The following is a 24,016-nucleotide window of genomic DNA, read 5'->3' as shown; positions in this document are numbered from 1 at the left end:
CCTCCCCTTTCGTTGGGTTTAGTGTTTCAAAATAAAATGAGGTCGTTTAGGAAGCTTTCCCTTATCCTTGCTGGAAGACACGAACAGGGAAGGCTGAGTAGACGGACAGACATACTCATTCAAAGGAGGACAAGAGATCTGAGAGAGACAGAGAGAGAGAGAGGGAGAGAAAGTCTGCGGGTTTGTGGTTTTAACGTTGGGTTTAGAAATACATGCCATGGAAATTATTCGTAGATAGCAGGCTTACTAGATCTAATTTTGCATGCTTTTAAAAAATAAATATGCTATTATCTTCAGGTGTGACACGTACCCCACGCTCCTATGAATTCCCACATTCAAAACTGGTTTCTTTCATGATTGTGGATTTGTAAGATGCTTTTATGTGGTGAAACTAAGTTCTTAAATTATCATTTAAAAACATTTTTGGCTTTGAGTGTTTACATTTTGAAAGTGGAGTTGGGTTTAGCCTACAGTTGGTGGAAAAGTGAACCACAAATCTCAGGGAAAGCTGAAAGAGGCCAAACTATTTTCAGCCCTAGGCCTGGAGTGCCAGGTTTTAATTTCAACAGTGTCCAAACCCCCATCGCATTCTGATGAGGGTCATCTGTCATTGCAGGAGCTTAGCTGTTGATGGGCAAAATCTTGACCCGGTCCTCCTGCAGGTTAGGGTCCAGGCTGTGCAGGGAGGGACTGGATGGAAGCTGCCCCATCTCAGCCTAAAACCAAAGGGGTTTATGCATCCGCCCACATCGTCCCTCCTTCCCACAAGTTCAAGAACTTGCGGGATCATGGATTTAAGGTGTTGCAAATTATCCCTTCAGACTTAACTAGTCTCCAGGTTCTGTGAATTCTACCTTCTTAACCTGTCTCGGAATTCGCCTGCTTTCTTCTTGCAGGCTGCCTATTCCAGCCACCAGCATCCTCGCCCCACCACAGCCTCCCAGCCCACTTAGATCTTACTTCAGCTCTGTTCCCCTCCCAGACATTCTCTAGGCGGCTGCCAGTCACATCTTTGTAAAACGTAAGTCAGACACGCTTACTCCACAGCCTGGAACTCCCAGGCTTCCAGCTGCCCTCAGGGAAAGGTCCCGAGTCCTTTGCGTGGTTGGCCACGCCCTTCCTAGCCGGCCTGGCCACGCCCCCAGCCTGGTTCCTCACCTGTGTCCCCCTCGCCCTCTCAATCCTGCTGAAGGAGCTGCTCCAAATCTGTCTTCTTACCGTGATTTTCGGCCCTCTGAACAGCAGGTGTAGTCTGCCTCAGTCTCCGTCCCTTCCTCCCCTGTCACGTGGCCATCTCCTGCCATCACTGAGGCCTGCTTGTAGATATTCCTTCCTCCAGGAAGCTCCCCTGGCCCCGGCTCGCGTCGTCCGGGTTAAGTCTATTCCCAGGAGCCCTCACTGCTTTCCTGCGCCAGGCCAGGGCCCCACACTTGGGAAGCTGTTTGGACAGATGATGGACATCGAAGGAGAGACAGGCAGTCAAGTCCAAGTGTTCAGGGGCTCAAATGTCAGCAGTCCTGGAGGCTCGCTCCTAAAGCCCTGAACAACAGAGCTGGTGAGCTGTTAGGCAGGGGACTCTCCTTTGGTCTGGACTGGCTGCCCTTTCCATCCCCTAGTCAATTCACTGAGGTTGGACGAGGTGTCATTCCTGGGTAGGCACTTGGGGACGGAGGGGAGGAAGGGTGCTTGGTCATCAGTAGGTCCTGTGATTACCATATTGGATCAGAACTCTCAGCCTGAGAGCCACGTGTGTCTTTGTGGCCAAGTTAGGAGTTACACTGGGGACCAAGAGGGCTGAAATGACCACTCACCAGGTGGGGAGAGTGGACAGGATCATCTGTCCGGCTCTCTGGAGAGGGCCCCTGGGGAGGAGAGGCAGTGAAGCAGTGGAAGGCTTTGGAGTCAGACAAATCTCAGTTCCATCCTTGCTCCACATTTATCAGCGTGCGACCCTGGGCCAGTGACTTAAGCTCACGGAGCCTCAGCCTCCTCATCTGTGAAATGGGCACGAAGAAATAGCACCTCCACTTTCTAGGGTTCTTAGAAGAGTTTCATGAGAAAATGCCTGTAGAGTGCCTGTAGCCCATGCTCAAAAAAATGATCTGATTTGGGGAAACATTCCTCATGACTCCCAGTTCTGTCCTTGTTCAGAGTTTCTTCTTCTGGGCTGTGGTCCCTGCTCCCAGGTCGCAGTAGGTAGTGACAAGTGGGGAAGATGGTTCTCCGGAGACGGCCCTGATAACAGCCCGGCTGGAACGGCAGGCTCCCTGTTAATCTTGTCATCCTGTTTCCTGTCCCCCACACACCCGGTGACAGCTGGCTCAGGGAGCCAAGCAGGAGGAATGAAATTTCCTCTAATGCCGACAGTCGCACGGAGGGCGAGGGGTGGGCTGATGCAGGGCTGAGCACTGACGTGCAGTGATTCCACATAAATAACTTTTGGATTAGCTTGGCAAATGCCTGGGCACTCACCCCACTCTCTCTCTTCTCCAAGTAATCCGTGTTTGGAAAAGGCAGATGGTGTCTCCGTTATTTTCCAACATTTATTTATGGTTTCTGGTTACAGAAGGAATAACTGCTTACCATGAACCCGAGGAAGTGATGGCAAAGCACAGAGAAGGAAATAAAACCATTTGCAATGCCGGCCTCTAGCCGACTGATTAAAATATGTGCCCAGGTTATTTCAAAAGGTTAATCTGTGGCTTAAAAACGTCTTATCCTCAAAACCAATATTTCCCGAATTGCGGTACCCTGACCCTGGTGACAGAGGAGATAACTTTGGAGGGCGTGCAGACACGCAGGCCCATCAGATCGATTTCATAGGCTTCAAATGAGATGAAGTTCTAAGGAAGGAAGGAAAAAAGGAAAGGCGATGAGGAAGGAGGGAGGAAGAAATGTTCAGGCTGATTATTTACGAGAAATGATTGAGAAGCAGGAGAGATGGTAGAAAGATCTGGCGAACAATGTCAAGGTGATACATAAATGACAGAAGTCTGGGAATACACCTGAATTCTCATTCTAACGAGAAAACGTGGGAGCTTCCCTGCTGTTGGAAATGCTCTCGGCCCTGGTTTTTCACAGAACGTTGCTTCCTTTGAACTTTGCTTCCATCTTGAAGATGTGTTCAGACCAGTTCTGAACTTCTTAGGAGTCAAAGGGGCTGGTGGGGCCAAGGCCAGGGCCAGGGCCACCAGGGAGTGGGGAGGGCACCTTTCTGGAGAGAATGGGAGCCAGGCCTTGCAGGATGAATATGATTTGACTCTGTTGGGAAGAAGGGTTTTCTAGGTTGGATCGGAGAAGTGGACAGGGATCTACAAGTCTTGGGCTCTAGAGGAGGGGTGAGATTCTGAAGATCTCTGAAAGCCAGCTGGCATGGCTCACTGACAGGTGACACTGTCAGAAGGGCTGTCCCTGGAAGCATGGGGGTCTGGAGGGAGGAGCGGTCACAGGAGGCAGCATCTGGTCCAAGCTTCCCTCTTTTGCAGAAGGGGAAACTGAACCCCGGAGAGTCATTTATTTATTCAGTTTTTGATCTGCTGCTTTTTTATGAAGTGCCCTCTCTATGCAAGGACTGGGGATACAAAAGTGAATCAACCCACTGAGGGAGGGGCAGGGCCCACAGATGGCTCTGGAGTGGGGGTCCGGGCTGCTGCACTGAGTAGCTCCAGGGCTCCCCTTGTCCTCTGAGCTTCCAGCGCCTCGTCAGTAAAATGGGAGATAATTATAGAACCTACCTCCGGGGTCGTGGCACGGATGAAATGAGGTAATGCGTGTGTCCTAATTACTATTGCCATGAAACAGATTACTCCTAAATTTCACGTGGACTGGCTGAGGAGCCCCGGGCTCAGAGCTATGCCATCAGCTGTGTGTGCGTGAGACTAAATCCAGGGCAGCCAGAGCTCTGGCGCCGAGCTTCCGATGGAGCTGCAGCCCGCTAAAGGGGCGGGAAGTACCAGGCACCCTCAGTCATTCCATGATGAGCTCCTAGTGCTCCCAGTTTCATCCAGTTGCAACCTGCTAGCCCTCAGGAATGCTCCATAAATCCTATTCCTCTGGAAAGATCAGGCATCCCCCGTTATCACTGTGTGGGGGGCAAAGCGGGAGTCCCGGGGAAGCACTTTGGACTAGTTCATGATGTTGGGAAGTAAGTCCACAGGTTGGGAATTTGGGAAGGATGCATCTGGGCAGTTGCTGCTGGCAGTCAGGTGTTGGTGGGGGCGGCGGGTATCTGAAGGCCTGACGGGCTGGACGTCCAGGCTGACACACCCCCACGACTGGTGGTTGATGCTGGCTTTTGGCTGGGAGCCCATCAGGGTTGCCCGCTGGAGCGTGTGCAGGTGCCCTGCCTAGTGTGGCAGACTCAGGGGGGTCAGACTCCTTCCGTGGTGGCAGGCTGCCCCCGGAGAACCAGCCGGAAGCACGGGGCTTTTGCTCACTCGATCTTGGAAGCAGGTAGTGTCTCTCCTGCTGCATCTTCTTGGTTGACTGGGACTCATTAAGGAAGACCCAGATTCTGGGAGGAAGGGCAGGGAACCCTCCTCTAGGTGGAAGGAGAGACAAAGAGTGTGCCCATGTGTTTTAACACTGCTCCAGACTGCGCAGGGGCGCCTGGCGCTGGTCCCCAGACCAGGGTGATGCTGGATTGTGTTAGATGTTGAGATGGGATCCAGGTTCTTGTGAAGCAAGTTGACTTGTCCCAGGCCACATAGCCAGTCCAAGTGCAGAGGCCTGGCTGTGAGCTTGGTTTCTTCAGGATGGAAAGAGTCTCCCGTTCTCCCCCCAGGGCTGCTGCTGGTCCTCTTGGAAGGACAGACAAACCCCAGAATAGGAACAAGCTGCAGCAAAGTGCTCCCGCCAGCGCTTCTTGCTTTATTTCACATGCAGTGAGCAATGCCTGGTTTTTCCAGCAAACACAGCATTTGTGGAGCGTGACTGGGGTAGCAGAGTGCAGCTGTGGTGGCTTCAGAGGGCTTCATGATGGGCTCCCCGTGTCTTGGCAGGAAGTGGTCTCTGGAGCTGGGATACCTGGAGTCTCTGATTGGTGGGCTTGAATGTTGAGTCCCCCAACCAGAGAGCAGATAGGAAAGCTTGGAGCCTGGGATGTCCCAGGTAAAATGAGTAGGTTGGTTTTATCAGCCCCAGGACATGGATGTCTCTACCCACCCTCATTAGGAACTGACCATTCTCCCCCACCCACCCCCTTGTCTCTGTAGTGTTCTGTCATTTCTTCTGTCTTCTTCCTTTAGGGTCGGGCTTCTTAATTAGAATCTAAGATTCCTTTTGAAAATCTGCTTAAGCAAGGAAGTCTGGAAAATTCACTCTACATTAATAGAAAAAAAATTCGTGCAATTTTAGGGGATTCATGGTGTCCGGGACCTTTAAAAGGTTAAAATCCCTCTGTTGGAACCTTCCCTCCTTTTCCCACCCCTTCCTTCCTGATTTTAAATGACTGTTCAGCGCCTAACCTCAAATGGTCATTTTTCACAAGGAAGGTGAGCGCTCTTATGTTCTCATTTGTGTCATTGAAGGTAAGGGGAATGCCCAACTAGTGAGTGATTTCCAGGACAACAATGTGGAGATGGCATGAACTCCCCACTTCTCGCTGTACTTTTGGTGGCTTCCCCTGGAAAGTGTGCATTTATGTAAAACCAGAAGGCGGTTATGTTTGGGAGGCTGAGCCACCCTACATGGTGAAATGGTTTGTCCCAAGAGGGTCCCCTCTTGGGTCATGGTTGTCCATCTTAACTATCATCATTGAACTTTTTCCAGTCTTCTGCAACAGTGTCCTCTCCCACCCTCTGCCCCAGCTCTTCAGGGACTGTGTCCGTGGGCAGATCACTCACTCATTCACGCTTAAGCAGCATTTCTCAGACTTTGGGCAGACAATTAGCTGGGGCGTAGGAGGCTTGTTAAAAAAGTGGATTCCTGGGTCTCACCCTCAAAGGTGCTGAATCAGTGGCTTTAGGGAGAGGGTCAGAAACTGCCCTTTAATAACTTACCTGATGGAAGGGTTCCCCTGGTCACACCTGGATAATCCCCTTGGCCCTGCAGGAGGAGCCAAGACATGCAGATTATGCGTGACCTTATTTTTCTGGAAATAGAGCCCATGTGCTGGGCTGTTTTATAAAAAAGAATCCTTTTCTTTACTTGGTGCTCAACTTTGGCTGAACATCAGGAGAACTTGGAGTGCATTTCCACGCACTATGAAAAATGTAAGCCATACAGAAAACAGGGCAGAACTGTACAGTTAGCACCCATACACCCACTGATTAGGTTTTACAGTTAATATTTTGCTGTGTATTTGCTCTGTGCTACATCCAACCACCAATCGGTCCATCCATCCATCCATCCATCTATCCACCCACCAATCTATCCATCTTATTTTTTTGATGCATTTCAAACTCAGTTGCAGACATGAGTACATTTCACCCTTGTAGACTTCAGCCTGCATGCCATTAGCTAGGATTCAATTTTTGTTCATGATTCTCTATTTGAGGTAAAATTTCCATACAGTAAAATGCACAGATCTTAAGTGCACCATTCACTTTTTGGCAAAAGCACGTGCCCGTGAAACCCAGGCTCCTATCATAATATAGAACATTTCTTCACCCTAGAACGTTCCCTCAGGTCCCTTCCCAGTTAATTCCTCCTCCACCTCCCCACCAGAAACAATCAATATTCTGATTTCTTAAAGCTATAGGTTAGGTCTATCTGTTATAGAATTTTATATAAATGGGATTACACAGTGTGTACCGTTTTGCATAAGGCTTCTGTCTCCTGGGGGAGCTTTTAAAACTCCCAGTGTCCAGGCTGTACCACAGAACAATGGGATCAGATGCTCTAGGCGGGTGGGCTCAGGCATCGGTATTAAAAAAAAAAATTCTCCAGGTAATGTCCCAGATACATGTTAAGCCTTTCCAAGTGTTGTGTCATTTGACCAAGAGGTGGTGAGTCTTATTATTGCCATTTTATGGACAAGAGACTGAGGCTCAGAGAAAGGAAGAAGTTAGCTGGTCCCACAGGGGCCGTGGTGGTGGGTGGGAACTGAAGGAAGTCACTTCCCCACCACCTGACTTCAGAGCTGCAACTTGAAACCACCACTCTGATATTCACTAAGGCAGAGATTTCGTAAGGGAACCCCAAGATCTCAAACCAGCGTTGCCACAAGCGGTGGGTGCTCACAGCCAGAGCGGGAGGCGTCTTTAAGTTCCTCGGTGTCTCTCAAATCATACAGCCCTGGCTGAATCAACGGTGGGACATTCACGTCACTTCTTTGTGTCGCCCCTGGTCTCACCAGGGCGATGGAATAGCCAGCGTTCACCTTGCTTTTCTCCAGCTGGCTGGTGTGATGTGAACAGAGTAATAAACTGGTTGCGAAGCACTCTGTAGACGGGAAGGAGAGAGCGATGGTTATTTGCAGAGGTAAATCCTGCCTGGGGTGAGCTGCCCCCAGTCCCTGGAGTGTCCACGCGCGTTAGATCAGAATAACTTCCCCAAGCGTATTAGAAAGTTAATAAATCAAGAAGGCTCTCATGGGATTGTGCTCTGTCCCCCCCCCCCTTTTCATTTTAATCACAGATCAGAGTGCTAGCGAGAGGAGGCGCGTGCTCCCCGAGAACGGAGATTTTATAGTCCCCTGCCTTGCCCCGGCGCGAGGCTTTAGTTGTCTGAGAAAGGCTGTCAGCAATTGAGTAAGCATCGCCGGGGTGATGGAGGTGGTGGGGCGACAACGGACAGCCGCCAGCACCCCAGCACCCCGGCACCCCTGCCACCTGCTCCCGTGAAAAGGCCGATTCAGTCGGCTGCAGTGGAAAACATTCTCCGAGGCGTTCGTTAGCTGGCGGCAGGCGGCGGGGCCGTTTGGCCGTGGATTTCAATATTACCTTGTAACGTTTTACAACCCAGACCCGGCGACAATGGCGTCATTCATTGCATCCGCTCACGTGGAACAGAATGTGAGAGGGGGCGGAGCCGGGGAGAAGCTGGTCTGCGGCCCTGACAGCCAGGGGGACCCCGGTGGGTGTTCCGACGGCCGTGGGGCTGATACCGTGGGGAGCAGTGGGATTCGACATTTGGTAAAATGAAAGGCCCCCAAACAGCAGGACCGATTGACGGTTTGGCTGGTAGAGGTTGCCACGGCCCGGTATCCAATATCCAACTCTGTCATCGCCGAGGATGCTCCATGTGACAGAATGGGGGTGTCGCCCAAGTGGTGGTGTGAAGGCAGCAATTCCCTGTTACCAAGTGTAAGTTGTCAAGAGCTTTGAAATAGTTCTGACCCCGGGAGGCAGCCCAGCTTTACCTCTTCTTGGCTGAGAGATCTGGGGCAGGTTGCTTAACCTCTCTGAGTCTCATTTTCTCCATGTCTACAAGTAAACCTAATCATACTGATGGAATAGGATTCTTGCCAGGATCAAATGAGGGAAAGCATGTAAGTCAACCAGCACAGTGGCTGGAACACAAGGAGACACGGACAGGACAATGTGAATGAGGAGGAGGAAGATGAGGGAGAGACTGGTGAGGATGGTGAGATGGTGATGATAATGATGGTGGTGGTGATGACGATGGAAAAAAAACCCTTAGTCGCTGGCCCCTCTTCCCAGACACACAAGGGTTTTTCAACTTTCACTATAATTCTCCGGGACTCTGGATTCTTCAGTGATGCTGGAGAGGAAAACAGTTTATCTTCTCATCACAGGGACTTTGGAGAATTTTGCTGGATGGCCACCCACTGAGTTCCTTTGATGGGTCCATCGATGAGCCCGGGGAACATTACCCCAGTGTTGTTTGCTGCTACCATTTTCTTCTCTTTGTGTTTGTTAATCCCACACTGATGGAGAAGCCACTCCCCTCTCCTGTGACTCTCTCCTGACACCTGTCAGATGGATTTGGGGATGTTGCGTCTCAGGTGGTGGGGATGGTGATGCTTCAAGCTCCCTGGAGAGAAAGAAACTGTGCGGAGCAAGCGGTTTTGGGGATAATAGGGTTTCCCACTTCTGTGAGTGTTATAATCAAAAGCAGCATTTGGCCTTTCGAGAGAGTAATCTTGCAATTCGGCAGTGCCTGAAGGGAGAATTCCACGGAGTCCATTGATACATTTTCTTGTAAATTCCTTCAGCCAACATTTTTTAAGAGTTATTTTCTTTAATTAAGAGCAAATAACCACCCCCATGAAGAATATCAAAACCAAAAGAGATTTCCCCCTTCTTATTGGATCCCTGACTGCCCATTACTTGAACCAAGCACGTCCACGTCCTAAGTAGAATTACCAGCGACGTTCAACAACTTTAATGTTTTATTATTACTATAATTTTTTCTTCTTCTTCTTCTTTTTTTTTTTTCTCCGTTACGTAGCTTCAGCCTCCAAGCGAGGACTACAAAGCTGGTTTCTTTCAGCCTCCTGGCCCCAGGGAGAGATTCTGAGCGTTGGTGCTGCTCAGGTGGCTCCAGCTTTGGTTCTGAGATGGCACAGACCACAAGAAAGCTAGGCTAGGAGACCCCTGGGTGTCGTAGCCCCGTGGAAACTTGGCTGACACTCTGCTGTCCCCTGTCTGGTTACTCTGATGTGTTTTCACATGACAAACAAAGGCAGGGGACCTGGGTGGAGATGGTCACACCCTGGAGGCGGGGAAAAGTGGAAGAGGAGTCTTGGCTCTGAAGCCATTCACCCCTAAAAACATATTATATTTTAAACACTGAAAGAAGTAATTTGCAGACTGTCTAGAAGTGATTAGGGGACTGTTGGGTTTGAATTCTGGTCATGTCTCTTCCTAGCTCCGTGACCCTAGGCAAGTTACTTAATCTTCCTGGGGTCTCAGTTTTCTAATCTGTAAAATGGGGACCAAAGCAGTACTCACCCCACAGGGTCACAGATGGGATGAAGAGGGTTGATGCAGCATCCTTCAGAATGTGCTGGGTGTAGTGCTCTTTGTACAGGAGATGCTCTTTGATTTTAATAGGGAAGGATTTTCACTGCATCAAAGGAACTGTCAACTACCACCACGAATTCCTAATTTCACGAATATTCTTGCTCAGAGGGAGGCCAATCTTATTTGGGTAAAGAATTAATTTTGAAAATGGAATAAATCAAAGAATAAGTGGTTCATGGCAAAAATCACAGCTCAGTTTGGGATTTCCTGATACCTATTTCCTCTAGGGAGGGGTTCTCTCTCTGTCTCGGTCCATGGGCTTCTCTGGCAAGTCTGGTGAAACTTATGAATTCCTTTTCAGAATAATATGATTAAATGTATAAAATTAGGTGCACAGATTGCAAAGGAAACCGATTATATTAAAATGCAGTTGTCCAAATATTTTCTAAGTGGCAATATAGTAATATACACCCTCTACGATTGTCTTAAGTAATAGGTGGAGAATGACTGTAATTTTGAAGTCGCTGTGAGCATCGTGGTATCTGGAGACGTGGACCACAGGATGTGAAGTTACTTTGTTTCTGTGGGTGGCAGTCGCTAGGGCTGCTAATACAGCTGTGGCTTGTTGCCTACGGCCATGACAAGAAAGAAATACTAAATTCCAGTTCAAGATTATTGAAAATAAAGATGTCATTTAAAAAAATCCAAGTTTACACCCTCAAGTTTCCCCAAAGTGAAGACCTCCAAGTGAAGGAGACGGGCTTATGGAACTGCTTCCTCCCGAGAGATTTTTATGAGCTGAAAGCACGAGTCATTTTGTAACTGGAGTGCGTTGTTGGATATTTTCAACGATCGTGGGCGATAGCAGGCTCAGAGAGGTTAGGTGCCTTGTCCAAGATCATACAGCTAGTAGACAGTAAGTCTGGCATAGAAGTCATACTTCCCTGAATCGAACACCTTTATGCTTCCCACTGTTCCCTGATTCTTAGAAATTCAAGTGAAAATCAGAGTCCAGTGGGTGAGCAGGGAAGGGCAGCTGTCTGGGGGACACAGGGCAGGCTGCTGTGGCTTCTCCAAACCATCTCTGCATTTTCCCCATTTTGCAGATGTGAAAACTGAGGCCTAGCTAGCTGACCTGCTTTATCTGAGCTCTCAGAATTGACAAGGACACAGGGCTGTGTGCGCTACAGACTTGGTGTGTGTCGGGCGGGGGTGGAGGACTCGTTTCTGGGGGCTGTGTGAAGAACGGACGTTTCCCCAGACATAGCAGCTTTTCTGAATCCACAGATGACTTAGGATCAGACTCAAATCCCGTCCTGCCCCTTCCACTCCCAGGGTCGCCTCTTGGGGGGAAATGCAGTGGGGACCTTTGAGTATATCTTCATCTTCATTTTAATTTTGCTTTCCAGCCAAGTGGGGCTTCCCCTGTGGCTCTCAACCCTGTTTCCATTGTCTTTTGTCACCCAAGGAGGTGTGGTGGGTGAGGGACATGGGGAAGATGAGTGGAGACCCTGGAGGGTCACATGTCCCTCCAGGCAGCTGTAAGCACTTCCTTTACTTGTGGGTGTATTCCCCTAATCTAGTCCTCCTGCTCCATTATAATAATAATTATTATTTTCAATGTAGAAATATTCATATAAACTTCATAAATGCTCACTGTGAGAAGAGTCAAGCAATGCACACTTGCAAAAAGTAATGAGTGACCGAAAAGCTTTCCCATAACCCCAGCTCCTGAAGGGAACCACTGGTAATCATTTTATAATTTAGATCATGTTATGTCTTACCTCTTTATCTTGCACAGATTTCTGAATTTGTACATATACAGTTTTCTCCTTTTTAAAGGTTGCGTAATATTCCGCCATTTAGCTCTGTCAATGTTTACTCAACCATTATTGAGAACGTTTAGATCGTTTCTAGTTGTTGTCCTTGTTGTAGACAATGCTGCAGAGAAAATCCTCATACATATGGCTTTGGGCACTCACCTCAACAGCTTCTTAGGAAAATTCATGTTCATGGGATTGCTGAGACCACATTATTGTAGATTTTAAAAAAGGATACTGTCAAATTGCCTTCCAGAAAGGATGTGGCAGATCACCCTTCCATCAGCCTGCACTGTAATAGTTAACTCTCCTGTTCAAGATTTCCTTTCCTCATCTCAAACATTGGCCGCCCCCTCCCCATCCCCCTTGGATGTGGGAATGTTATGGGTCCAGGCATTCTCTTATCCACCTGGATGCTCCTCTCAATTCTCCATTTTATCTTTGAGCCATCTCTCCTCTCAGCTCCTCTGCAAACTCTCACTCTGATCCTTCCTCCACCCACCTGGTTTCCTTCTGGGATGTTGGTGATGCTCAGCACCACTTCCCTCCTTACCAGGAGAGGTTTCTGGTGAATTTCCCAAGTTCTCATGAGAAAAAAAAAAAAAAAAGAAATACCTGTTCTGAAAGCTGAAGGTAAAGGAATGTGGAGGACCGATCCTAAGAGTGTGAGGGACCAGATTTTGGGCACTTTGGAGGATGCTGTACGTATGGCATCATAAACTGAGGTGCAGAAGATTGTGGTCCAGAGGTCTGTGAGTGATGGGGATGGGACCTGAATGTGGATCTTCCCTGTGGATCTTAGATCCAGTGCTCTGTTTTCTGTCTCTTGTCCTTGCTCTTCTGTCTTTCTCCCTTTTCTCTCTCTCTCACTCTGTCTCCCCAAAACTGTGACAGTCATGTCCATGGCTGTTATTTGTGGAGCACTCTCTGTGGGCCAAGTACTGTTCTAAGTTGTTTACGTGTGTTAACTCATTTCTTCTCTCAACAACCCTTGGGACTGGGAATTTTTTATTATTCCTCTTTCAGAGATGGGAAAACCAAGGCAGGGAGAAGTTAAGTATGATGTCAGTGGTGACAAGTCCAGCAGCTCAAAAGGAAATTCTAAGGCACCAGCAGGAAACTCTCCAGATTAGGGTAGCCTAGGATGTTACGTGGCTATCCTAGGTGGTCAGCCATCATTCATTACTAACGTTGGGCAAAGACCTCAGCCCCATTTTAAAGATGGAGACGCAGAAGTTAAGTCTAAGTGACTTCTCTGCTCTTCAGCTTTTGAATTAGGAAATTCAAAGACATCTAGAATAGACTAAAATAGTTCAACTGCCATATGTACTTATTGGTTATTAAGAGGTGTTCTGAACTGGGGGGGTGCTCATTTATATTTCTGCACATCTATAGAACTATTCATAAACCTACTTGCCTAATGTATAAGGCATGAAAAAATGATGACTCAATATTTATGTCCATGGCATAGGATGCACTTAAGTATAACTGGATCGCCTCATTCATCAAAGATCCCCTCCGTTTCTTATTCTGTGATTTTTCTGGTTGGATTCTTTGACCCTGTGGTTCGGCCAGTGGGAGGACCTATATCAGGCCACTGATCGATATTATTTCGTATCTTCTCTCTTTCAGTAAAGAATATCCCGTGGTTCCCAGGAGCACAGTGAGACAGAAAGTGGCTTCCAACCACAGTCCTTTCAGCAGTGAGCCTCGAGCTCTCTCCACCTCATCCAACTTGGGGTCCCAGTACCAGTGTGAGAATGGTGTGTCCGGCCCCTCCCAGGACCTCCTGCCCCCACCCAACCCGTACCCACTGCCCCAGGAGCACGGCCAAATTTACCATTGCACCAAGAGGAAAGGTGAGTTTGACAGCCCTGCTCAACTTGCCATTTTACTTCTTGCTGCCTTTCTTTGGAAAAAAAAAAAAAAGTACACATAACTACATGTGTGGTTTTTTTTTTAAATGTAACCAATACAAAATTATGTAGAGATTATAAGAGATTCAAACCTTTCTGGTAAAACTAAAGATTACTTTGACACATCTCCCCCAGGTTCTAGCCCCTCCCTTGGGGAAAACTTATTTGAAATGTCTGGACCCATTTATTTGTTTATGCACATGGGTGCATACAAATACAATGAATTTTGCTGTAACTTTGAACAGCTGATATCATACTGTGTGTTTTGCAACTTGCATTTTTTTTTTAAACTTCAGAATACATTGTAGGTATCTTTTCAGGAACCTAGAGTGGCCTCATTTTTTTTCCTTCTAGCTGATGAAGAGGAAATTATTTCCCCAAAAAGATGAAGCAGGGTTTCTGTTGCCACTTCTGCCAGTGGTCAGGGACTGTCCCAGCTGTATTATAAGCCACATTACAGGGAACCTCCTTGTCGCTGGCTGTGCCTCTCTAGTTCATGTGCAGGGTTTCTCCCAGGCGGATTCTTGGTTCTTTCCTTTTCCAGATCAAATCAACACCTCCCCCCAGCCCCCACAAAAAAAAGGCAGGGGAAGGTAAGGGAGAAAAGAAAATCGCATCTGATTTTCCCTCCTGCACATCCCTCTTTAAGTCCACTAAGCTGGTCCAGGACACTCCATAATTTTCTTTGCTGGATGAGAAATGGGTGACTTTCCTAAGTTACCCAAGTCCAAAGGGGAGGTGAAGGAAGGAAATTTCTGTTAGCACGTTTTTCGAGTCAAGAGTTGAAGGGGTTGACGCGGGCTGCGAGGCCAGAGAAACGCAGATTTGAGTCTCAGCCCTGCCACCAGCTTCCTGGGTGACCTCAGGTGGGTGTCCTCGCCCCTCCGTGCCTCAGTTTCTCATTTTGTAAATGGTGCTAAGTTCCCTGCAGCAGTGGGTGCTTGGTGAGCACCCAGGGAGTGGCCGCTGTGATAGAATAAGTAGCAGGTAACCCTCCAGAAAGTGAGTGCCAGGACGAAGCCAAGAGAAGACTGCTCGTCTGGGGTGGGGTGGGGGTGGGGCTCGGGAAAATGGATGCGAGGGGAGGGGACCACGGACCCCAGTGCTTACTCCCGTCGTCTCCAGAGTCAGACAGGTGAGATAAATCCTCCCTTTAGGGGCAAGTTACTTAGGAAACTCCTCGAACCCTCACTAAAAAGCACCTACAGACTTGGGCTCATGATCAGACCTGCCTTGAAGGTCTGGGCTGAGTGTCATGAAGTCCTGCTTGTCGAGTGTTTATCACAGTGACTTGATAAGTTGCCACTACTCTGCTCCAGCAGACCCAAATCTTAGTCTTTCTGAGTGGCCTGGGGGACCTCACAGCCCCAGGAGCCAACACGATGCCTTTGAAAGTCCAGTGCTCAGTGCCTGGACCTTCTTTAAAAAAAAAAAAATAAAAAATCAGCTCACTATCCAGAACCCATGGTGAACGAGGCTTTGGCGCCTTTCTCTGGGTCTGGGGTTACATGAGGAAAGGAACACAGCCTGACTATTTGACATTTACGAAAATCGCCTTTCAGAGGAGGGAAGAGCTGTCATTGGTCCAAGCCTGGGGCTGGGGAGCTGACCTGGGTGAGACTGAGCTTTTCAGCCTTACCTGAAGCCCATCCAAGCTCCTTGGATGGCGAAGGCCTGAGCAATATCACCCCAGCAGGCCCCCCTGGCCCGACTCCCAGCACGTCGGCTGCCAGATGGGCTGGAAACCAGATGCCTGCAAGCTTGTCCGCCTCCTCAGGCACAAGCAGGGGTTAAGAATGTCCCAGGGAGCACAGGTTCCCTGCACAAAGATTCTGTTTTATATTATATTTAAGGGTGGCCTGCCCAGGTTCTGGACCACAGCCCTTTCTAAAACATTATTAAGTAGGTGCTCTTATGAACCCACTCTACAAATGGGGAAACTGAGGCTCACAAAGGGAAAATCACATGCTGATGGTTCTTGAAGGCAGAATTTGAACCTAGGCTGGGTCTGCAGACTCTGCCTGGACCCTGGACGACCACCCTCTCTGTCTCCGCCTGTTCATGCCTTTGCTTATGAGCTACAGTCTCCAAACTTTATCCTCCGCTAGAGATCTGCTCTTGAGACTGGGTCAAACAGGCTGATTAAGCGCTCACCAGTTTCGAATTAGAGAGCTCTTTCGATTAAATTAATGCCAGACCAAAAGAAGAGGAGGAAGAAGTTAAAAAGAATCAGGGCACTGTTTTAGGTTCGATGTTCACAGCAGCATTCTTGTAAATGCACTTGTGGGGGATGCAGAGGGGAGGCTTTGAGTGCAAGGCTCATGCACCTCTTTGGGTGATGTGAGCAGCTCGAGTGAACTCCGGATCAACCTGAGCTGGCCCCTGGGGAAGCTGGAGTCAGCGGCTGGTCTGTTGCTGTGCGTCCCGGCGGCTGACACTTTCCAGCAGTGTGATTGTGGGGAACTTGCTTCAGCTTTCTGAGCCTCAACTGCCTTTTCTGCAAAATGGGGATAACCATAGCACCTCCCCTGCAGGGTTGTTGTGAGATGAAATGAGATAATCCAGGCAGAGCACCGAAGACAGTGCCCAGTACCTGCTCCATGAACTCAGCCAGCCGCCGCTGCCCCGCCCTGGTGAAACCCACACTGTTGCAAGCAGCTGGGACAATACAGGGCTAATTATAGAACTGTTTGATGAAATGGTGATCAGATGGGATAAGGCAGATGTGCAGCATGCTAACAGAGTTCAAAGTGGGATATCGGACCAGGAGGGGACATCCGGGGAGAATTGCAGCTGAGGTCCGCGGAGAGTGGGAATTGGATGGAGAAGCAAGGAGCTGAGGGGGTGTCCAGGGGTAGAGAAGAGCATGTGCACAGCTCCTTGGAAGATGGGGAGTCCCGCCCCTGCTGGGGGCGTGAACAAAAGGCCGGAGTGACTGGAGCACAGAGCAGGGGAAGATGCTGGGCGATGAGGTTGTTGAGAAAGTCAGGGACCAGCGAGACGCCAGCCAGTGTTAAGCCATTTTGAGGAGTTCGGATGAGCAGCCATTGGAGAGGCTTAAACCCGTGTGTGGTGTGATTCGGGTTTTGCTTTGAAGCAGTCACTTTGCTGTGATATAGGAGGACTAGATGGATGTGTGGACCCTTTTGGGAGGCTTTTGCAGGCTCTGAGGTGTGAGATGATGGTGGCTCCGACCAAGGTGTGGGGAGAAGACCCTGAGGTGTGGGTGGAATCGGGGCGTTGTGCCTGGTTGCAGATAACAAGGTGAGGAATTGCCCTGCTTTCACGGAGGTGGAAACTGAGGCCCGACATTGAGTACCGTGCCCAGTGTCACCCAGCTAGTGGGCTGTTCCTCCTCAGTTTCATAGTGAGGTCTGTGCGCTCACTTTTGCAAAAACCTCTGCCCTTCTCACCGCCCTCCACCCCTGAAAGGGAGCTCCCAGGGATGGAGAACATTCCAGGCAAACTCCATCTGTCCTGCCTGCCTGCCTTGGAGACGAAAAAAAAAAGCAATTCATCATCAGCCTCCATTGTAAAGTGATAAGGAATCAGCCGAGGTTTCCTTCCAGTTTGGGATTCCCGTTAAGTGATAACTCCATGGGTGGCTTCCCCCCCCAACCCCCGCCCCAGCCCCTGCCTGCCCCACTATCTGACTTCCCTTCATTGTCTGTCTCCTTTCCAACGAGCCCAGGAGGCAGCCCCAATGAAATGTCAAAGGGCCAGGCAGGCCAGAGGGCCCCTTATGTTTGGACCAAGCTGTCTCCAAGCTATCTCTCCCGATGGATAGAGCCAGAAAAGCTGGGAAGGTCTTTTATCAACGCCACTCAATCAAACCCAGGACCCCAGGGCCTGGGAGAGCACTTGTCTGTCTGTCTTTCTCCCTCCCACCCTGACAACTCTCCCCGCCACTGGAAACCCAAATAAAGATTTTAGCAAAGTCATTTTCTGCACTAGATCCTGACAGGGAAGGCAGAGACGGGAGAGGGGGTGGTAACTGGATATAGCAAAGGTGTTTGCAATTTCTCAGTCTATGCCGTTTTCAAAGCAATTCCATCATCCTTTCCTTCTCGGGATGCTCACTGCAGTCTTTGAGCCATGGGAGATGCCCTCATTCCCACTTTGCAGGGGGCAGATAGAGGGCTAAGAGCTTGGGTTAGATTCCCAAGGTTATGTGGCTGGTGAGTGGCAGATCTGGGCTGCATTCATCAAATAAATATTGGTTGCGCACTTAACTTTGTCCTGGGCGCTGTGCTGTATGCTTAAGATAAGGGGAGAGCGAGATGGTCACGGTCTCTGTTCCCATGGAACTTGTACCCTCACTGGGGGAGACAGATTATAAGCAAGTAAATAAATTTAATGGCTTCAGATAGCGGCTAAGTGAGATCTGAACCAGAGTCTTTTGATCTTCCCACGATATCATCCCAGTTCTTTTTACTTTAAGCTAAGAGCTAACAGAATGGGGACAAAGACACACACAGGCATCCATCTATCCACCCATCATCCATCCATGCATCCATCCATCAGGGTCAAGGTTACTACCTTTTTATGTTCTCTGAACATACTGGATTTCATGAAAGCTGAAAGGCTGGGGTTGTCGATCAGAAAGATCACCGTCTGGGGCGTCAGAGGTCTGAATTACTGCTCTACACCTCACTTGCTGAAGGCCACTCAGCCAAGGAGTGGCTGCTCACCCTTCTGCCTCCAGGGTCTCTTTCTGTAAAAACTCCACAACGGTCTTTTGCTAGAATGAACGCATCAGCAAGGGAGATGCCCCGTCTGGGAATGATGACAATGTTGGCTCAACGAGATCAGTGATTTGAAAGCAGCTCTGATAGTTTTCCAGCTCTGGCACCCACCCACCCAAATGCCTTTAAGTACTGGGCAACCTTCACAGAGCCATCTATCCAATCTTCTAGGAGGGGAGAGAGAGTAGACCCTTGTTACTTGAGCAGAGAAGATTTGAACACTTACTTTGTGTACAGGGAAGATAACACAGAAACTAGACTGCACTGTTCTTATCTTAATTGTTACACGAAATTAAGGTGTTATCCCCAAGTACAATCAAGAACTGAGATCAGAATGGTCCAGTGGTTCGCCCCAGGTCACATAGGCAGTGAGAGTCAGAGACAACTCTGTGCCCTGAAGATCTGCGTTCTGGATTCATCCTTAAAGCCACTTTATCTGGAATCTGCAGCATCTAGAAAAATGCAAGGCACCAGGGTTTTTCACAGTGTGGTGTGGTGATTGGTGGTCAGAATCAGGAAGAGCTTTACTGTTATTCAAGAGACTCCAGTTGGGTTTGGGACATTTGACGTACACTCTGATAACTTTCTAAAACTGAGAAAACTGAGCCTGTGGACTCATTTCATCAAGAACTTGACCCTTGAGATAAATATGACTCACTCGGGTCAGAAGTCTTTGCTGTTGATCAGTTGTCAGGCTCCCAATAAAAAGAAAGAAACCAAACCATCCCCAAATTAAGCAGAAATTACACCCCAAGCATCTATCACAACCGATGTGAAATTCGGATCCTTGCTTTGAAGGATCCCTTTCTTTACAATGTGAGGAGGGCCAAGGGCCCTTGAGAATGCCCAGGTCCTGTTTTCATCAATTAGCCAGCCCTGAGTTTTTCTTAGGATTCTGCATCAGATCTTTGCGGGTATTAAAGACTGGAATGTGTAATTTTACGATTTTCCAAAATGTGTTCTGGCCTTTTTCATATTATTCTTCCTTTTTAACTTGTAACAAATCTGGAAGGGGATCAGAAACTGGGGAATGGTTAGTTTGCCTTTTTTTTTTTTTTCTCTTGCCAAGGGTACCCTGCAGCTGTACTTTCTATTATTGAAAAGGGGAACGCCCTGGTTAAATGGAAAACCCAAAGGTTATGATTCCAGCAACAATGGAAACATTCAGATTTATGGATCCGGGGGGGAGGGGTGGGTGGAAAGAAGGATGGGGGGAAGGAATCAAGGGAGGAGGTGACGAGGACAGACAAACAAACAAAAAGTCGAGTGTAGCAATGTCTTTAAAACGTCAAAAACAAAACAAAACAAAAAACAAACCAAAACAAAACATAACGCCCAGTTAAAAGGTGAAAAATGTGGCCACCTGCTCATCTGGATGTCTTCAAACATCTGGATGGTTGGCATGATGTGGACAGAGCACCTGGAAGAGTGACTATATTTTTCACCTTTTTTTTTGGACCCGTGTTTGGGCGTCCTGTGGGTCTCAGATGTGTCCCAGAAAGAGTCTAGCTAAAAATAAGTCTGCTTGCTGTTGGGTGGGTACGATGCTAGCCTAGATATGTGTTATTTGGAGAGATTTTTTTTTTCACATGGGGGTGTCACTCAGACAATGATGCAAGTGGAGGTCTTTGGTGAGACTCACACCCAAGGTACCTGACCGGAATGGGGAGTTGCTTTATAAGCCGGTGTGAAGCCGTAGGACTGACTGTGGGAAGATGGGCTGACTTGGAACTTTACATCCAAGGAGCACCTGCTATTCACAAAGTATCCGCCTCCCTCCCTCCCCGCTACTCAACAGATGCTAAGGAGAGGGGCCAGGGATGTGCACCAGCAGGACCACACCTGCCCACTGGCCAGCGCCTGGCACAGTCCTTGGCACTTGGGAGGGGCTCAGCCAGTGTCTGTTGGATGACTGGGTGAGTGGCGTTGGATCTTAGGAATCCAGAGAGCTGGAAGCGAGGGGTGGGAGGCGGAGTGAATTAGACCTGGCTTTGATTCCAGCCTCCACTCCTTCCCACCTGCCTGACCTGGAGCAGGTCCCTTCTCTGACTTCAGTTTCTGCCTCTCTGAGATGGGAATGACTGTGAGATTAGAGTCAGGTCACTTAGTAGGTGCCTTATAAATGATGGCTCTTATTTTGTCCCTTATTCAGTCCTGTGTCTTGCTCTGATACTGTCAGCCATCACAGTGGTCACGGTTTTGGGAACATCCCAGTGTTTCATTTTTCTTCACACTCCCCAAAGACAGGTATAGTTCTTAACGTTATTCACTAGAAAAAGATTGGAAGTGAAGAAAGAAAATCTCCAGTTGGGGAGGGGGCGGGACGGGTAAAACTCCAGCCAAGGAATGAATCTGTGTGAGGTTTACACCTTGGCAGAAATTCCCATGTACTGCTTCCCCTGAAGGAAACACCTGGAGCTGTGTTATTATAGATGAGGTCTGCCATGACACAGGCTGTGTTACCCTGGCAACAAGGGCTGCCCTAGGTGATGGATATCAGGAAATTTACATGCTCGGTTTTATTTCTTCACTGCCCAGTGAGGTAAGTATCGCTAACTCTGATTCAAACATGATAAAAATGAGTCCCAGAGATGGCAGATGCCCTGCTAGTCCCAACTTCTTAACCTGGGGTCTGGATTTTAGGGCGCCTTTGAGCCCCTGAATTTGTTGGCATCACTTTGGTATATTCATACAGTTCTCAAAACTTCATGTTTCAGTGTATTTTCCTAGGAGAGAACCAAGCACTTTTGTTGGTCCCCAGAGGGGTCAGTGACCCCAGAGTAGCTATGGAAGACCCTTTTTCAGACACGGAACTATGTCCCCTGCTCTACACTAGGGATTAATTAGTGCCTACAGAAGGCAGGTGACTGGCTCAGGAGGGAAACAGTGACATACGAATTGGTACCAACTCAACAGATGCTAACTGAGTCCTTGTTTACATAGGCTTGTTTACGGGAAAGAATTGGGGATTCACTCAAGCTCCCCTCCATGTATCCACTTGTCCATCCATCCTTCCTTCCATTGCACAAGTATTTCTTGCGCGTCTTTCTGTCTAGCACGGTACTGAACAGCAGAGAGTTTGTCATTCGATTACCTGGAGTCTCATCCTATCTATCTCATCCTATCCTGTCTATCAGCCCTGTGAGACCACGGGCAAGTTTCTTAATCTCCGTGTGTCTCCTTTCTCTCATCTGTAAAATGAGTTGCTAAGAGAGCCCGCCTGCTGGGGTGGTTGTGAAGATAAACGCGTGACCTTACGGAAAGCACTTAGAGCAGTGCCAGGCAGAGCGGACGCTGTATGGGTTTGTTTTTACTGTTACTGTTGATGCTGTTACAATTTTCATCGCTAGGTATGTCCTGGCTTCTGGGAACATAGCGATGGGTAATTCAGATAATGTCCTGCCTTCATGGAATTTATGTGCCGGGGAGGAGGAAAGATGATGATGATGATGATGATGATGATATTAATAATAATAATAATTGCTATTTATTACTTCTTTGTACCAAGCTGTGGATCAAGCGCTTAATCTATATTTTCCCATTTCTTTGTCAACAATTCCCTTTCTCCAAGTATTACCCTTTCCATTTTACAGATGAAGAAACTGAGCTCAGAAAGGTAAAACTCTTTGCTTAGAACTCCGTCGCCCAGGGTCTTAGCTGTTACAGCACCCCCCGCCCCCCGCCCCAGCCATTTATCAGCAAGGAATTAGCAACACATTGGTTGGTACCAACCCAACAGATACTAACTGGGTCCTTGTTTACATAAGCCAACAGGAAAGGCACTGGGGACTCGTTCGCGTTCCCATCCACGTATCCATTTGTCCATCCTTCCTTCCATCCGTTGCACACATCTTTTTGGCATGCCTTTCCGTCTAGCACGGTACCGAAGAGGAGAAACTCTATCCTTTGCTTCCTAGGATTCTTGCCCTAGCTCCATGGTTAATCAGCTATGTAAGACCTTTGATCAGACTGGAGGTTGGAGCTCACTGTCTCCCAGATTTAATTCTTCAGGCCTTGGGCCAAATGGCTGTCTCTGCCTTTGGCTGTGGGACGCCTGGTCCTGGCCTCATTGGTGTCTCTCCTCCTGTCTTAGCAGATGAAGAATGTTCCACAACAGAGCACCCCTACAAGAAGCCCTACATGGAGACGTCGCCCAGCGAAGAGGACCCCTTCTACCGCGCCGGCTACCCCCCGCAGCAGGGCCTGGGGGCCTCCTACAGGACAGAGTCAGCCCAGCGGCAGGCCTGCATGTACGCCAGCTCGGCGCCGCCCAGCGAGCCGGTGCCCAGCCTGGAGGACATTAGCTGCAACACCTGGCCCAGCATGCCTTCCTACAGCAGCTGCACCGTCACCACCGTGCAGCCCATGGACCGGCTCCCCTACCAGCACTTCTCTGCTCACTTCACCTCGGGGCCCCTGGTCCCCCGGCTGACGGGCATGGCCAACCATGGCTCCCCGCAGCTCGGGGAGGGGATGTTCCAGCACCAGACCTCCGTGGCCCACCAGCCTGTGGTCAGGCAGTGTGGGCCTCAGACTGGCCTCCAGTCCCCGGGCAGCCTTCAGGCCTCAGAGTTCCTGTACTCTCACGGCGTGCCAAGGACCCTTTCCCCGCATCAGTACCACTCCGCCGTGCATGGGGTCGGCATGGTTCCAGAGTGGAACGAGAACACCTAAGGCGAGGCCTGCCTCTTCGCCGACATGGGCTCAAGGGACGGGGGAGAGAGGGAGAGAGACAGTCGCAGAGATAACCCCACGGACGAGATGTGTCTTTCACCCCGTGTTCACGTCTGCACTTGCGATCCCCAGACACTGATGTGATCAGTAGCTTGAAACCACAATTCAAAAAATGTGACTTTGTTTTGTCTCCAAACTTAAAAAACCAATGAGAGGAAATGAGTTCCCCCCAGCCTTTCCCCCATCCAGCCCCCACGACCACCATACTCATCAATCAGCCACGTTCACACCACCTCCAGATGTCCTCCCTGATTCCTTCTTTTCTCCAGAGTCTTGCCTCATGGAGTGTTTTATCCCACTGCGTAGTTGGACTCGTTCCCTGTCTTGGTGTTAATGTTGACATTGTTATATAATAAATAATAATATATTTTTTTCTTTCAATTTTCTTAACGGGACCCAGTCCCTTATTTTGGGGGAGGTCTGAAGCAAGTATGTTTCAGAATATTTGTGGGGTTCCCCTCAAATACTCCACCCCCAAACCTAAATTCACCACCTTCCCCTTGACTAAGGAATTACCTACCTCTGCCGTATGATATTTCTGCAAAGTTTCCCTGTGTCCAAGATTCTCTCCGATTTTGTCCTACCCTCCCCATCCTTGTGGAATCCAGTTTTGCCTTCTCCCCACCAGTGGAGTCAGGATAACGCTGGACTCCATCTGGCGTCATATCTCACTCAGCCCTCCCGTCTTCCCAGCTCCACATCTTTTCCATCCCGCTAAAACGTGGCCTATGGCTTCCCGACCGGAAAGCTTGCTTTGAAAAACTTAAAAAGCCCTAGTTTACATGCGGGCAGAACTGTGATAAGCAAGGCGCAAGTTCTGTGCTGACAAGCGCTGTGAAAAAGCCAAAATAAATATTCGTCCTGATAAAAAAACCAAAAAACAAAAAACAACCCAAGCCAGCCCCCAGCTTCCAAACCTCCATCGCGGACGA

General features: G+C 48.9%; 1 protein-coding gene across 3 annotated transcripts in view; it reads left to right on the top strand.

Moving 5' to 3' along the window:
- The window catches only part of TBX5 (T-box transcription factor 5), a 45,874-nt gene extending 22,455 nt beyond the window's left edge, over positions 1-23,419 (top strand). For all 3 annotated transcript variants that reach the window (XM_072952944.1, XM_072952945.1, XM_006204782.4), the window contains 2 exons: positions 13,322-13,548; positions 22,447-23,419. In XM_072952944.1, the coding sequence (XP_072809045.1) occupies positions 13,322-13,548; positions 22,447-23,024 (805 nt within the window). In that variant the 3' untranslated portion in view covers positions 23,025-23,419. The remainder of the gene's footprint in view (positions 1-13,321; positions 13,549-22,446) is intronic.
- Positions 23,420-24,016: the final 597 nt, after the last annotated feature.

The sequence above is a fragment of the Vicugna pacos genome, chromosome 32 (assembly GCF_048564905.1).
Source record: "Vicugna pacos chromosome 32, VicPac4, whole genome shotgun sequence".
In the NCBI taxonomy this organism is placed as follows: Eukaryota; Metazoa; Chordata; class Mammalia; order Artiodactyla; family Camelidae; genus Vicugna; species Vicugna pacos.
The sequence above is the reverse complement of the archived record's forward strand: the minus strand, read 5'-3'. Positions and strand labels throughout refer to the sequence as shown.